The sequence below is a fragment of the Primulina eburnea genome, chromosome 17 (assembly GCF_022965805.1).
Source record: "Primulina eburnea isolate SZY01 chromosome 17, ASM2296580v1, whole genome shotgun sequence".
Classification (NCBI taxonomy): domain Eukaryota; kingdom Viridiplantae; phylum Streptophyta; class Magnoliopsida; order Lamiales; family Gesneriaceae; genus Primulina; species Primulina eburnea.
In genome coordinates this window covers 1,838,066-1,852,719 of record NC_133117.1, presented here as the reverse complement: position 1 = coordinate 1,852,719, position 14,654 = coordinate 1,838,066, and the positions used below count along the sequence as shown (strand labels likewise).

General features: G+C 39.5%; 2 protein-coding genes across 2 annotated transcripts; both read right to left on the bottom strand.

Annotated features, from left to right (window-relative positions):
* Positions 1 to 336: 336 nt before the first annotated feature.
* LOC140817733 (nascent polypeptide-associated complex subunit alpha-like protein 1) lies at positions 337 to 3,130 on the bottom strand. The gene is made up of 4 exons (XM_073177483.1): positions 2,931 to 3,130; positions 2,028 to 2,100; positions 1,013 to 1,140; positions 337 to 893 (listed from the first exon to the last, which is right to left on the bottom strand). Exons 1-4 carry the CDS (start codon positions 2,985 to 2,987, stop codon positions 561 to 563), a joined length of 591 nt encoding a protein of 196 aa, XP_073033584.1. The 5' UTR covers positions 2,988 to 3,130; the 3' UTR covers positions 337 to 560.
* Positions 3,131 to 3,752: 622 nt separating this feature from the next.
* Positions 3,753 to 14,341, bottom strand: LOC140817732 (transcription elongation factor SPT6-like). Its single transcript, XM_073177482.1, is given in 18 exon segments — positions 3,753 to 5,998; positions 6,442 to 6,913; positions 7,502 to 7,711; positions 8,279 to 8,944; positions 8,947 to 9,461; positions 9,637 to 9,775; positions 9,914 to 10,693; positions 10,780 to 10,890; positions 10,961 to 11,347; positions 11,634 to 11,741; positions 11,847 to 12,041; positions 12,130 to 12,376; positions 12,459 to 12,591; positions 12,660 to 12,810; positions 12,898 to 12,982; positions 13,109 to 13,217; positions 13,916 to 13,990; positions 14,106 to 14,341. Coding segments are annotated over 18 exon segments (6,618 nt in total). The 5' UTR covers positions 14,140 to 14,341; the 3' UTR covers positions 3,753 to 3,797.
* Positions 14,342 to 14,654: the final 313 nt, after the last annotated feature.

The window sequence follows — 14,654 nt, the reverse complement described above, 5'->3', positions numbered from 1 at the left end:
TATCCACTGATTCTTGTCGATGAAGCATGGAACGTTCCTTCTACATGAGCTCTTGCTGCTCTTGAAAGATAAATAAATTTTTGATGTTGTCAAATTTCAATCTTAATATTATATTTTTTGATTTTTTGCTTAATCACTTTTTATTTAGAATTTTGATATTTTTAGCATCGATTTTTTGTAATTTTAATAATTTTTTTTATTATTGAGAATGATGATACAATACTTAAATACAACCAAAATTGCAAAAAAATTAAAATACTACGGACTAAAACTTTCGTTTGACAATCGCAAAACAGTAAATTTGAATCAAAAAAAGGTATTTTTCCCTCGAATATATTTTAGTGAAGAAAGTAAGAGTTCTCTCCAAATAAATCATAAGCAAGAAAGATCATTTTCATCAGATCTAGCAGGCTGATGGATATTGTACACAACATGATGTCCAACAAAAACAAAGAAAAGGTAGCAAATTAAATGACTCATACCTCAACGATTCAAGGCCTCAGACATATTCAAAGAAAAATTGTGACCATTTAAAGCGAAACAGACACAAAGAAGTTACACTAGTTTGTGAGCTCCATAATGGCAGAGACAATATCTCCATCTGCATCCTTGAGTGATTTGACTGCCCTGGCTCTTGAAACCCCAGCCTGTGTCATCACGAGCTCTATGTCCTTCGGTTCAACTCCAGTCTCGTCAACATCTTCATCATCCTGAGGAATACATGTTGCCTCAGTCTTCGGGACCGGGTTTGTGAGATTAGGAGTCTTAAACTGCTCCGCAGCCTGAGTCTGCAATTGTGAACTCAAATCCTCGATCTTTGCCTCTCCAAAGATTACATAAGTATCTGAATTTGGGCTCTTAAACACATCTGGTTTTGAGATGACAAACAGGATCTGAAACATCGTTGACACAGAAACTGAAGTGTAAGTTGACATGCTAGAACATGGTCAAAGAAGTTATACATCAAGTTATTAACATGACCATGTCCAATAAATGTGATAGAGGTACAAACATTCTTGCTCTTTTTAACAGTGACTCGGCTGACCCCAGGGATGGACTTCATTCCTAGCTTTAGCATTGCCTTGCGGCTCTTCTTCTCACTTCGGCTCTGCTTTGAACTACCACTGGCATCTTCTTGTCCTACCAAAAGAAACAAGAGAGACTTGGTCCAGTTAGCAATTATGATACATAAACACTAAATTATGCAGGAAAGAGCAAATGAAACTGTTTTTAGATTTCTAGTCTGATGGTATTATAATGTATGTCATCACTCTTTGCTAGGGTACCACGTCAGTTAAGTATTTATTATTTACCTTATTACAAGCATGGAAATCATAAGACTAGGCAGCCATTGAGAAATAAAGTGTTCGCAGGCATTGGCAGTGGAAGTTCAAAGATGCTTGGATCGTCTTGTTTTCCGACTTTCTATTACCTCACCAACTGGAGACACTAACACATAATTTTTAGATGTAAGGATTCACCACTCACCTTTAGATTACAACTCCTCAACACAGTTTGTTCCATGATCGCCAAAATGAGACTTCAAAAATGTTTCTTTAACAATAATTTGAGAAACGAGAAAACTTACAAAGCCAGAAAGACAGGAAAGGTCACGTGTCTTAATAGCAAAATGTACCATATAAACTCGCATCTGACATGCAAGCATTGCATTAACAAAATAGTGGTCAAAGACTCAAGGCACTTCTCTGCGCAACACAATTTAGAGAAAACTATAAAATTTTAAAAAAATAGAAGTAAACAGAAATTAAAAACCACAGAAGAGATTTTTTTTCCTGCTCTTCCATTACAAATAGGCGCAGATAGTTGCCCAATCAAGATAACTAATAGAACCTCATAAATATGAGCCACAAAAACAATTTTAGAACTCAACCAACGAGCAAAAACATTTGAATTCTGTTAAGGTCTGATCTAGATACAGGACAATTCAGTGTACTTCATTTAGAAAGTCAAGACAACGTCAAGTTTATAAAAGGATAAACAATTTCAAATCAAAAGGGTACACATACCTTCGGTATCATCTTCGTCGCCTTCCTCATCGTCGTCATCATCATCATCATCCTCAATTAAAGGCTCATCATGCTGCAACATTGATTGAAATCAATAAGCCATCAGTTAGCAACACACTTACGTTCTCGTTCTCATAGCACGTGTAGCTCTAAAATTCCACTAGTGGGAGATGGACAGGCATTCTATACACATGAATACCAAAGTGAAATCACATCAAAAACATTAATTTCACAGGATCAAAAAAGAATTCATCAACCTCCCTCTCAACAGCAACAGAACCAAAAAATAATAATTTTTAATGCATTTTTCAAGCAGTCTTTCACCCCCACATGGTAAAACGTAACCCGCTCATATATAGTGGGACACTTGTGAGGAAGAATCGTTTCGTTAGAAAGATAGTGTGGGGGCGCAGGCGCTTTTTCCATTCTCCTGCTCTAATATTTTGGATAAGAAGAAATTAGTTAACAAATTTTTTTTCACAGGATGGATTTTCCAACATAACCCACAAGATTAACTATAAGTACTAAATGAATTTTGAAATTAGAAATTTATTACTCAATCACTATTAAAAGGTAAATAAATTAATTAAAAAAACTGTTATTGAGGTTAATTACGATTGTAAAATATTTTTCCTTCTATGGGCTCGCACTTTTATCAACTCAAAACCATAAAACTACAGTTCGCCCAAACAACCCAATAACTATAGCAATAAAGAGAGAGAGGGTGGGGGACAGATCAGAAGGAATACAGCAGCAACAATCTCAAGCAGCTCCCGACGAATCTACCAATCAGCAATCCGTAGAAAGAAGCAAAAACGGCACGACAACGAAAAAATCGATTTCAAACAGAACAAATACAATCGAAAAGCAATAAATTCAATGCTTGAATTGAGATAAACTTACATCAATCTTGTGTTGCTCGAGATGAGTTGCCAACAATTCTTCCTGCGATTGAGTCATGGTTAATTGTTGAAGAAATGGAGGAGGCAGTGCCTGCTTGTTTTCAGTCAAGAGAAGACACGAAACGTCGAAACCCAAACCCTCGAAATAGAAAGTGCGCGTTGCTTGTAAGAACGTAGCCTAAATACTGGTTTTTTTTAATATATATATATATATTGGAAATATTATTATTTTCATTATTTAAATTTTAAAAAAACCTAATAATATTGATAAAATGATAAATAGTAAATCATAGGAAAAAAATTAATAATAAAAATTAATGTTAAAATTTTAAAATTAATAAAGTACAATAAATAATAATATAACTAGATTAGGGATAAACAAAATTCCTATCGATTTAATTAAAAAATTAAAATCGAATGAATCGACCTGAATTAAAATCAATTATTTTGGTTTGCATCCGAATTTTTGGAAAATAAAGTGAAACATAAACAACTCAACTTTAGTTTCACTCGGTTGAACTGATTTCTTTTACAAAAATAACAGAAATCGAATTGAATAAACTGATTAGATGGCCTTTTTCGAAAAATTAAATTTTAATTTCTGAATTTTATCAAACCAGATTTTTGAATTTGATCTGCTCGATCAGTTCCGTTTAGCAACATTATCAAATAGATTTGATTTCGTTTGAAAATATGAATAAAATTGTGCTAAATTTAATCATATAATCAAACACCCATAATAGATTGATTACTTCTTGAATTCAAAAAATATATATATATATATATAGTAAGAGACGAGGGACATAGCAGTTATCCTATTGAACCTTGAAATGAAGAAATAGAATCGTAATTAAGTTGGAAAATCAAATCACCAGCCTCCTTTACCAGATTCTGAGCTCTTCTTGCTACTGCCCCATCCTGAATTACCTGCTGCATCACTTCCCTGCCCCCACCCACCTCCACCTTCTTTCTTAGTATCGCTGACTCCCCAGCCACCCGCTTTTGCACCACCACCGTCAGTGGTTTCACTGCCACCACCACTACCCCAACCACCGGTGCTTCCACTTCCTGTACCTCCACCCCTGCCACCAGTGCTGCTGCTGCCGCCCCAATCACCAGTACTTGCATTGCCACCTCCAGCATTTGAACTACTGCCAACTCCCCAAGCACCAGTGCCTCCACTTCCGCTACCAACAAAGCCACCATCATTTGCACTACCGCTGTCTCCCCAGGCACCAGCAACTCCACTTTGACCACCTCCACCTCCACCTGAAGAACCATGGCCGCCACCCCAACCAGCACCTCCACCTTTGCTACCACCTGAAGCACCATGGCTACCACCCCAACCAGTACCAGTATTCTCTTGTCCAACTCCTTTCCAACCACCAGTGCTTCCTCCGCCACCACCCCAACCACTGGTGCTTCCACGTCCAGTACCTCCACCCCTGCCACCAGTGCTTCTGCTGCTACTGCCACCACGCCCACCACCAGTGCCTCCACTTCGACCATATCTGCCACCAGCTGAAGAAGCACGGCCGCCACCCCAACCAGCACCTCCACCTTTGGTACCCCCTAAAGCACTATGGCTGCCACCCCAATCACCACCAGCATCGTCATGTCCACCACCTTTCCAACCATCAGTGCTTCCTCCGTCACCACCACTTCCCCAACCACTACCTCTATCTCCACCACCAGCACTTTTATGGCTACCAACACCACCCCAACCACCGGTGCTTCCACTTCCAATACCTTCACCCGTGCCACCAGTACTTCTATTGTTACTGCCACCACCCCAACCACCAGGCCTTACATTTCCGCCATCAGCACTTGTCCCACCTGCATCTCCCCAAGCGCCAGCACTTCCACTTCCACCTCCGCTACCACCCCAGGCACCAGCATTTTCACTGCCACCACCATCGCTGTCCTTTCCACCACCTCCCCAGGCACCAGCCCTTCCACTTCCACCACCTTCACCTCCACTACCACCTGAAGCACCACGACCGCCACCATCAGCATTGTCACGTCCACCTCCACCCCAGCCACCAGTTTTTCCACTGCCACCATGACCAGTGCTACCACCTCCCCAACCACCAGTGCTTCCGCTTTGGCCACCTCCTCCATCACCACCAACTCTGGTTCCACTTTCGCCCTTACCCCAACCCTTGGTGTCTCCACTTCTGCAACCACCCCAATTGCCATCAGTTTTACTTCCATCACCTCCGATTTCACAATTACCAGCGCTTCCCCTTTGGCTACCTCCTCTGCCGCCACCCCAACCACCAGCACCTCCATCACTTTTGTTTCCACCACCAACGCTTCCACTTTGGTCACCTCCTCCGCCACCCCAACCACCAGCACCTCCACTTCCACCACCTCCCCATTTAACGTCTTTTTTACTTCCACCTCCGGCACCACCCCCCCAACCACCATTATTTCCATTGTCATCACCACCACTCTGACCACCAGCACTTCCGCTTCTGTCACCTCCTCTGCCACCACCGCCCCAACCACCAGCACTTTCAGTTCGGTCACCTCCTCCACCCAAACCACCAGCACCTCCACTTCCCCCACCTCCCCAATTACTGGCATTTTTAATTCCAGCGCCACCACCGCCCCAACCACCAGCACTTTCAGTTCGGTCACCTCCACCCAAACCACCAGCACCTCCACTTCCCCCACCTCCCCAACTACTGTCATTTTTAATTCCACCTCCAGCAACACCCCAACCACCAGTATTTCCACTGCCGCCACCACCCCAACCACCAGCACTTCCACCTCCACCACCTCCGCAATCACCATCACCTTTACTTCCACCTCCAACACCACTCCAACTACCAGAATTTCCACTGCCATCACCACCACCCCAACCACCCGCGCTTCCACTTGCCCCACCTCCCCAATCAACACCTTTGTCATTGTTAGAACCCCACTTTTGTGAGTCACGATCAAAGTCCTGTCTGTCAGGCCTTCCATCACCATAGGAGTCACGACCCCGTCCGCATCCCCGACCGCGCCCGCGACCGCGCCCGCGCCCACGCCCACGCCCACCATTTTGAGAGTCACCTCTACCTGAGAGAAAAACAAATTATAAAGAAAATAAATGTTACAAAAAGGCCGTTGTTCAGTTAACTAAAACAAATTTAAGATGCTTAGACAAACTACAATTCATGGATAATTTAATCCAGGAGTGAACCAAATTAAGATAAAGGAGAAGACTTCTTTATTATTGTACAATGTAGTACCAAACAAAGCAGTTGCAGTTTGCGATTCTTGAAAAAAAACTCAACACGCTGATGCAAAAAACCGAGGGATCAAATACCTTTACCAAATCCAATTTAATAATATAACTCAGAAGACACAGCAATCAGCATTAAGAAAAAGGAAAATTATCAATCAACTGAGAAAAGCCACCTAGATATATCGAAGAACCACTTATGAATTTGAGAAATTGTGATATAGACACCTTATAACATATATATAGCAGGTGGATGGAATGAAAATTTCTAAGTTACCTCCTCTAGAACCCATTCCAAAAGTTTTATCTCCATCCATAGATTGGCTTCCACCCCAATCACCGTCATTGTTTGAACCACCCCAGTCATCACCAGAACCAAAACTTCTGATTGGCACCATAGCAGCAGCTGACTGAATTGTTGGAACAGAACTGTGTGGATCATCAATGTGTTTCTGAAAATATGCAACAAGACGGTCTACGTCCCCGAACATTCGTTTACGGAACTTAAATCCCTTTGGATAGAGACCAATATACTCATGATGTGGATTCACACTTCTTATGTAAGTCAGGATGAATGTGCCAGGATGGTCATAAGATAACCCAAGGCAATACACAATTTTTGTTGGAATCTTAGCTTTTTCGATTCTAAGGAGCTCGTCAATATCAGTTTTAGTGCCCTTCCTAAATTTCCTATAATTTAACATTGTCTTCAAATGAGCTATTAATGGGTCCACGTATCGATCCATTACCTGAATGAAGAATAGCATGATAAAGAAGTTAAATTCATAAAATATTTTGCTTTTGCACCAATTCCATCAAGCCCCAGCACAAAACAATAGCCTAATTCATATGGAAATCATAGAACACTACACACCAAACAAACTAGCAAGTTAATTAATACAAGACAATTTTGGCAGTCATGAAAAAATTCCTAGCCAAAATTTGTTGAATCAAGAATATCTAACGTTGCAACCTGAAGGTTGACTGTAATAAATAATCAAAAGTTTTTTTTGAATTAAAAGAGCAGAATCTCCTTGAGACAGCTAATCTACAAACATTCAGCCAAAAAAATTGAAAAATCTAACCAGAAAGAAAGGAAAAGGTTTCTTCCATTATGTGCTAGTTCGTAACATTACCAACAGATCATAGAAAGAGAGCGAAAGAGAGAAAACATGCAAAGCACTGGTATATACACATTATTTGCATCCTAAACACTGGACTAAAAAACTCCAGCACAGTTTAGAGCCTTGATGACACCATATGCAGGTCGAGATTCATCAAATTTTTACAATCAAAACTCGTTTGGTTTTCTAGCCTTAACCAATGTAAACAATTACCTCATCAAGATCCTCAAATGTATCCTCTCCAATTTTCAATTTCTTTCCGATTTGGAGCAAGCTTGTGATGTCCTTGAGTTCCTTTTGACCTTCAACTATGTCCTTGTTAGCAAAAACCCCATCACAAACTTTCAGCGTTAACGTCAAATATGAAGGCCCGCGTAAACTGGGACGAATAACACTTTCACCATCTTCTTTGTCCCGGAGAAACTATAGCCCAACATTGAAGAAAAAGTTCTTGAGAAACTTATATTAAAGTTTAATAAGATATCAAACATAAGGATGAAGCCAAAAATGAGGTTGTGTGTCAAAGAGTTGGTCCATGTGGTTGGACCCGAGAAGGTGTAGAGTTATTACCAAAGCCAAAGCCTTGAGGGTAATAGCTTACGTTTCTCTGCCATGTACAGATCGAGATACCTCTTCAAGATAAATGGGAGAGTTGATCGAATAGGCAAAATAAATAACAAACGTAGAGATTCTTTATACAGCAGTCAACATAAAACTTTTGAATGTATAGAAAACTTCATGCTATAACCAACCCAAATAGCAGCAGCAATAACTTACAAATCAATCTATCTGAAATTTTACAACTTTGAAGATAGCCAACAATTTGACATGCACCATTACTCAGCATTTCTACGTGAAATAATTAGAAATTCTCCAATCATTTACTGACAAATAATCCTTCTACCTTTTGCAATCTCGAACAAAGAATAAATGAAACACGGGCCTAGACATATATTCACTATAAAACACGATAATAGATGAAAAACACACCTCAAAAGCTTCATCAGCTGTAATATTTTTGAACTGCGGGTGAACAATCATCCTTGGCTTAAAAAGTTTCTTTGAAAACTCCCCTTTATGAGCTATTTCCTGCTTGAGCTGTAAGGTAATGCGCTCTTCGTGAAAGTATGGATCCACAATCTGATTGTTCTGGAAACGGGAGCTCCTCATTTCACTTTCTCTACAAGTTAAAAACACTTGATAGCGGTTCTTCTGAATGGATTTGATTCTGCAGGTTAAAATATCACCCTCGTGCAGTTTATCAGTCAATTCATTGATATCCCTCCAATCATCAGTGTAATCTTCCTTACTAAGTATGCCTGTCAGTCCAGAATCAAGGTTGCAAATAGCTCTATCTTCTTGAACCCTGCGAACTGTTGCTTGAACAATTCTTCCTTCAGCCAGAGTTTCTTCCGCCTCTCCAGAAATCATGTAAAATTCATCATCCTGATTAGGTTCTACATGTGATTTCCGCCGATCCTGAAATCCATCCATCAACTCCAATCTTATATCATTAAGGGTTTCTTTTTTGTTCTGACGTTTTTTCTGTTCGGCATATTCATGAACATCCACAGCCGTCAACAAATGAGGATTCTCTCTAACATGCTCAATTGCAATTTCTAGCAAATCGTCGTCGTCGTCGTCGTCGTCATCACTTCATTATTCATGGATTCAGAGTAAACATCCTTTGCAAAATCTTGGGCAAGGCTGTAGGATTCTGGATGTATTCTTGTGTTGTCTAACAAATCTATAAATTGACTACTGCTAGAACTCAGTCCGCTTCGCCGGACTCGCAGAAATCCAACAGCATTGATGAAAACCTTTTTACCAAGACCATGAGATGTCAACAGGTCTTTCCTAGTGAAAATGGCCCCAGCTCTTACTAGGGACCTTTGCAGAGAAGCTGCTTTTCTGGGTCCAAGCCCAGAAATGAACTGCAAGGGAGAAAATAACCATTCATGACTTGAAGCCAAGTTAATATCAAGACCCACTTGGTTTGTTGCATCTATCATAACTTGTTCAACCATCCCATACTTCTCATCAGGAGTGAGAAATTTCTCCAGGGGATTAAGTTTCCAGGATAATATCTCCCTACCCGGTCCACATAAAGTTGCAGCCATGGCTAATGGATTCTGAAGATAACGTCCAAGAGCCACAGCACGCCGAATAATACCTAAAAATTATATGATATAAAAAATTCCAACGTCAATCACAAAAATATTGCCAAGAAGATTGATAGTAAAAGCATTAATAAACACAGGACACATAACACCAATAGTATATAAGTATAACAACAATTTCTCCAACATTCATTATTGAAATTAATAAATTTCAAGAAAAACAGTTACCTTCTTGCGAAGGGAGCTGATCGACTGATGTACGGGAATTTTCATACAGGCGTGGAAGAGATTCGTCACCATAAACAATATTCAGACTATCGATTTTTTGACAGTCTCTTGGATTATCCTCCACCAGCTTGAAAATTATCTGATTATTGAGGGGATAACCACAAAGAATCATGTCAATTGCAGCAAAATGGTTCAAGCTACAAAGTTTTTGGGTCCGAGAGAACAAACAATATTTTTATTTTTTAATATAATCAAAACATAGTTCAATTGTGCACACCTCATAAATATCATCCTTCAGCCGAGTACAAGACAAATTAGCTGCTCCTAGAACAACAACATGGGGTTGGTGGTCCATCATAAATTTCTGCACTCGTTGTTGATCATTTTTCTTACGTTGCAGATCATTTACACTTTGACCACGAAGATTAAGGCATCCAGCATTCAGCACATCTTCAATTTCTCCCGATGAATCCAACATCACAAAAGTTGTAGCTGGCTTTCCGGGGCCCCAACAGCAAGCCAAAACTCTGGGTGCAGTTTCTTCATTTGAACTGATATCATTTTCTTTCCGCTGATATGGTGCCACAGACACTTTATCCCACAATAATTTTCCATATTCTTCAAGTAACCAGGTTTTTGATCTACTAGTCAACCAGGATCTTGCAGCTTTCTCCATTGATGGTAGAAGAATATTGTGAAATGCATCTTGAAGTATCTTCTTCCTCTGCTCGTTCCATGATTGAGCAGATTTGCTTACACCATCACTCAGATAATAATCCCTTGAGTCACTTAATAACTTATCAAGGACTGCTTCTGGTAACTTGATGGTGACCTGCAAAAGCTTCTCCTCTTCAGCCTTTTGAATCAGCAGCCACTGTGCATCCTCAAACCTGCTAAGCGGCTTGTCCCGTAACCACTTCACTCCAGAAAACATGTGAAATGAATTAATGGCTGCATTTCCTTCAGGTGTAGGACTAGTTGACACCACTGCATTATCCATAAAGATACTTCGGACATGTTTCCGGACTGAAGGTTCACAGCTTATCTCCACAGCAGCCTGGATTTTATCAGTAATATCCAGACAATCAAAGACTACCCTTCTAAAACCGAATTTCTAGGAGAAATAAAAAAAAAATAGCATACCATGTGCCTAGCGCCTTTCAACACAGCTTGAGGCGTCTCAAACATCATACATATAAAATTAGAAGCCATTTCCTCTGGTGTCTCCTTTGCATCCTCCAACTCATCCATCCTCTGCAAATAATACGATCAATTTAAACTCACAGTTTAAAACAAGAGCAAATAGAAATGAATATGAAGCTACCATTTTCTCCAGAGAAATCTGCAATCCAAATTGCTCAGAGCTATAACCGAACCTATTTGCTACCTCCCATAGGCCAGATTTACTGCAAATGCTGTAGTGTGACTTCCTTTTCGGTCTTTTATACGTACCTTCATCTAAGACAACTTCGTCTGGGGGGAAATGTAAACTAAATTTTGAGTCAACATCATCAACCTCACTTTCTGAATTTGCCGCCTTGAGTGACATGGCAATTGATTCAAAGAGTTGTTGATTTAAATTCAGTTTTGTCTCATCATATACACTTCGAATTTCTTCTTTGAAACGTTTGGCGTAGTATGACTGGAGTGTACCCTTTCTTTTCAGAAGAAGCAGCCACTTCTGATCCAGGTCCCGGATTGTCCAGAGCACCTGCAGCACGCCACTAATTCAATATCTCGCTGAATCCTCCTGAGTTAGCCACCGTCCAAAAATGAAAAAGACTGGAGTTTTCGTAAATAAAATGGAAAATTTGAATGTCAAATTTATTTATAACTTAGGTACAATCATTTTCAAGTACTACTTTTTGAAAGACAGTCACACTACCCGCAAATCCCAAAAGACAACTTAAATATTGCAACTAGAAACCACCATTTGACTGGAAATCATCATTCAACCATAGATGGATGATGTACAGCATTTAACATAAAACATCAACCTTGTGCCGCTTTAGCTTAGGTTTCTCGATAGGATCAGCTTCAGGATCGTCTAGATCCTTTAATAGGCACAAGATCTCCTCCTTCCTGTACATTGCAATGAATGGAACCTACAGAAGTGATAGACATTCGATGAGTAAGCAGGAGAATCGTCTCCACGTGATCACCAATAAAAATCATCATAAAATTAAGCAATGGTTCATGAGAACACATACATCTAACTTCTGAACGTGTAGTAATTCTAGATATTTGGCAATATGGCCCTTGAGTTCGTCTGATCCTTCCGTCGCATCTGCACTCTTACTATAGAAAGGAACTGCACCACTGACAAGTTGATTATATATCCACTCGCTCTCCACTTCGATACTAATCTCATCCAATGGGGAGAGACCAGTACTTTCCTCATATATCTATAGAAAACAACAAAGGCACCGACACTTGAAATCACAGAATGGAAAACCTGAAGGGGTGGATATCAACAGGATATGCTTAACAAACCTGAATCCTCTCGGGAATGTCTATTTTCCGAATCTGCTCATCCCTTCCTGTCATATACTTCTCAGAAAGTACACTTGGATCAAACTGATCTTCGAGGCTCCTCTCACCATCTTCACCAAATGTATCCACCGCTTCCAACTTGCGAATCTTCAAAAGGTCTTCCACATCGCCAAATATTTCATGAGCTTCTTGGAGAGCGGATGATGGAATTCCTGATTGTTGCATGCTCCTTGGTTGCTTCTTCCTCCTGCACACAGATGAACCAAAGTCCACTCAAAAGTTTATCATAGCACAAGTAACACATCCCAGATTTTATATATAAGATCTACCATATAGGAGCTCCACGCTCATCTACATGGTCTTCATCGACAATAAAATCAGCCATTTCATCCTCTTCAGCAATATCTATGTCATGTTTTTCCTGCTGTTCGTCCTCTTCATCTATGTCCTCAAGCGATTGTCCTACAAGATAGCAAGAAAATCATTATCCTAAAAGTTTGGAGTCACAAAGCAACTCCAATGAGGATTACCATCATCATCACCAAACAATCTGTATTTAAGTCTCTCCTCGGCTGTTCGCCACCCCTTTTCACTTCCAATATGCTGCCGTTCACCAGAAAACTGAGATGACTCTTCATTTGTATCCCCCTGAGCCTTCTTTAGTCGCTTAAGCTTCTTATTCTGCTTATCACATTTTCGAAATAATAAGTTGTCTGAGCTATAAAAGCAGGCCCAAAAACAAAAAAGAGGAGGAACAATGATAGTTACAAGGTTTGGACGAGGAACAGAAATGTTGCTTTCCTGGAGTAGTTCATAATCATCCTCGTCGAGCAAATAACTCCTCTCAGCCTCCCTGTAGTTGATTGAACGAATCAATGATGACAATAACAGGCATTTTTAACCTTTTAACTACAGTTGTATAAACATGAGCACTAAAAAATCTACAACTAAAAATATATGAGACAGCAAATTAGACAACCTTTTCTTTTTTTTCTTCTTCTTTTGCCTCACATCACAGTTGTCCTCTTCATCTTCCTCGTCCACATCATCCACAATAAACCCATCTCTCTCATAAGCATCCAGTCCGTCTGCTTAGAGACACCACAATAATTCCAAATGTTTACCAAATCGTATGCACTGAACAAACATCCAAAACAAATTAAACAAAAAAAATGATGCCAGCCAACATGCAAACGATCACGAAGAGAAGATTTCTAAAATAAAAATAATGGTATTCCTTCATCTGTAGCATATTCGATTAGCCAACAGTACTTGCTCATCGAATTAATTAATTAATTAAACTTTCAAAAAATGGTACTTACAAGTCCATTAAACAGCCCTTTTCTTTTTGTGACAGATTTATCAAAATTAAGAGTCGATAACAGCGAACCAGGATAGCACCACACTAAACACTGAAACTATTCTGTACATCCACGTTTCTTTTACCCAAATGCAAAAAACTCCAAACACGTGTTTAAAAAATACAGATGATTGCTCATAGCTAAAAGAACAAAAGACCCGAAGAGGGATATCTTCGATTGCATGCACCGAGTTCTTCAGTCACCAGGATAGGAGTCAAAACCAACATTACAAGAAAAAATAATTTCACGTTTCATCAGAAACAAAAACAAAAACAAAAAAGCCCGCAAAATATTTTAACAGAAACCTACAGAAACAACACGAAAGAAAACTAAAAACGCGAAGAAAAAATTAAATAAATAAAAACAAAAAGCGTCTAACACGGGGTAGATATTTCAAGGGAATAAAGAAATATAGCGAAAAATACCGTCATCTTCATCGTCATCCTCAGCTAGATCTTCGTACAGCCCATCATCTCCCTCGTTCTGAAATCCAGTAGCGTCTGCGTACACAACAAAGGCACAGCCAAAAAAAAACGGGAACAATTAAAACCAGCACAGGTTTCAGATTGTAGTGTTTTCAAAGAAATGCCGCTTAGTTCGCGCAAAACATCGTACCGTCATCAGCGGAGACCGCTTTTCTGCCAGCCATTGTGGTGAAAATAGTGAAAATTAACAGTAGCGAGAGAGGAAATCCTTGCGATGCTAACGCGCGGGAAATGAAAATGGGAGCAAACCCTAAACTAAATGACTACGGGAGACCCCTGGTTTTCCCTCTCCACTGCGCACACAAAAAAGCACCACTTCTCGCAGAGTGACTGACATCATGCCTTTGTTTCATTTATTTTTGTTCTATTTTTCGTATTGTATACCAAACTAATGTTTGTTGTGATTTCTTGCTACATTTCTATACAATACTACGTCGATGTACGTATTGTATGTTTGTATAATATTTTTCATGATTTATTTGATTTATATTTAAATAAAAATTTGTTATTATAAAAAATAGTAAGAGATTGCAATGTAATTTCGATAAAAAAACAATTTTGATAAATTTGTCCATAATAGAGAGAAAAAAAGATATTTATATATTTTGTCTTTTTTTGACGATTCTATCATGTCCTCAATTTTTATAAAATATAATCTATACTATCTATACTATATTAT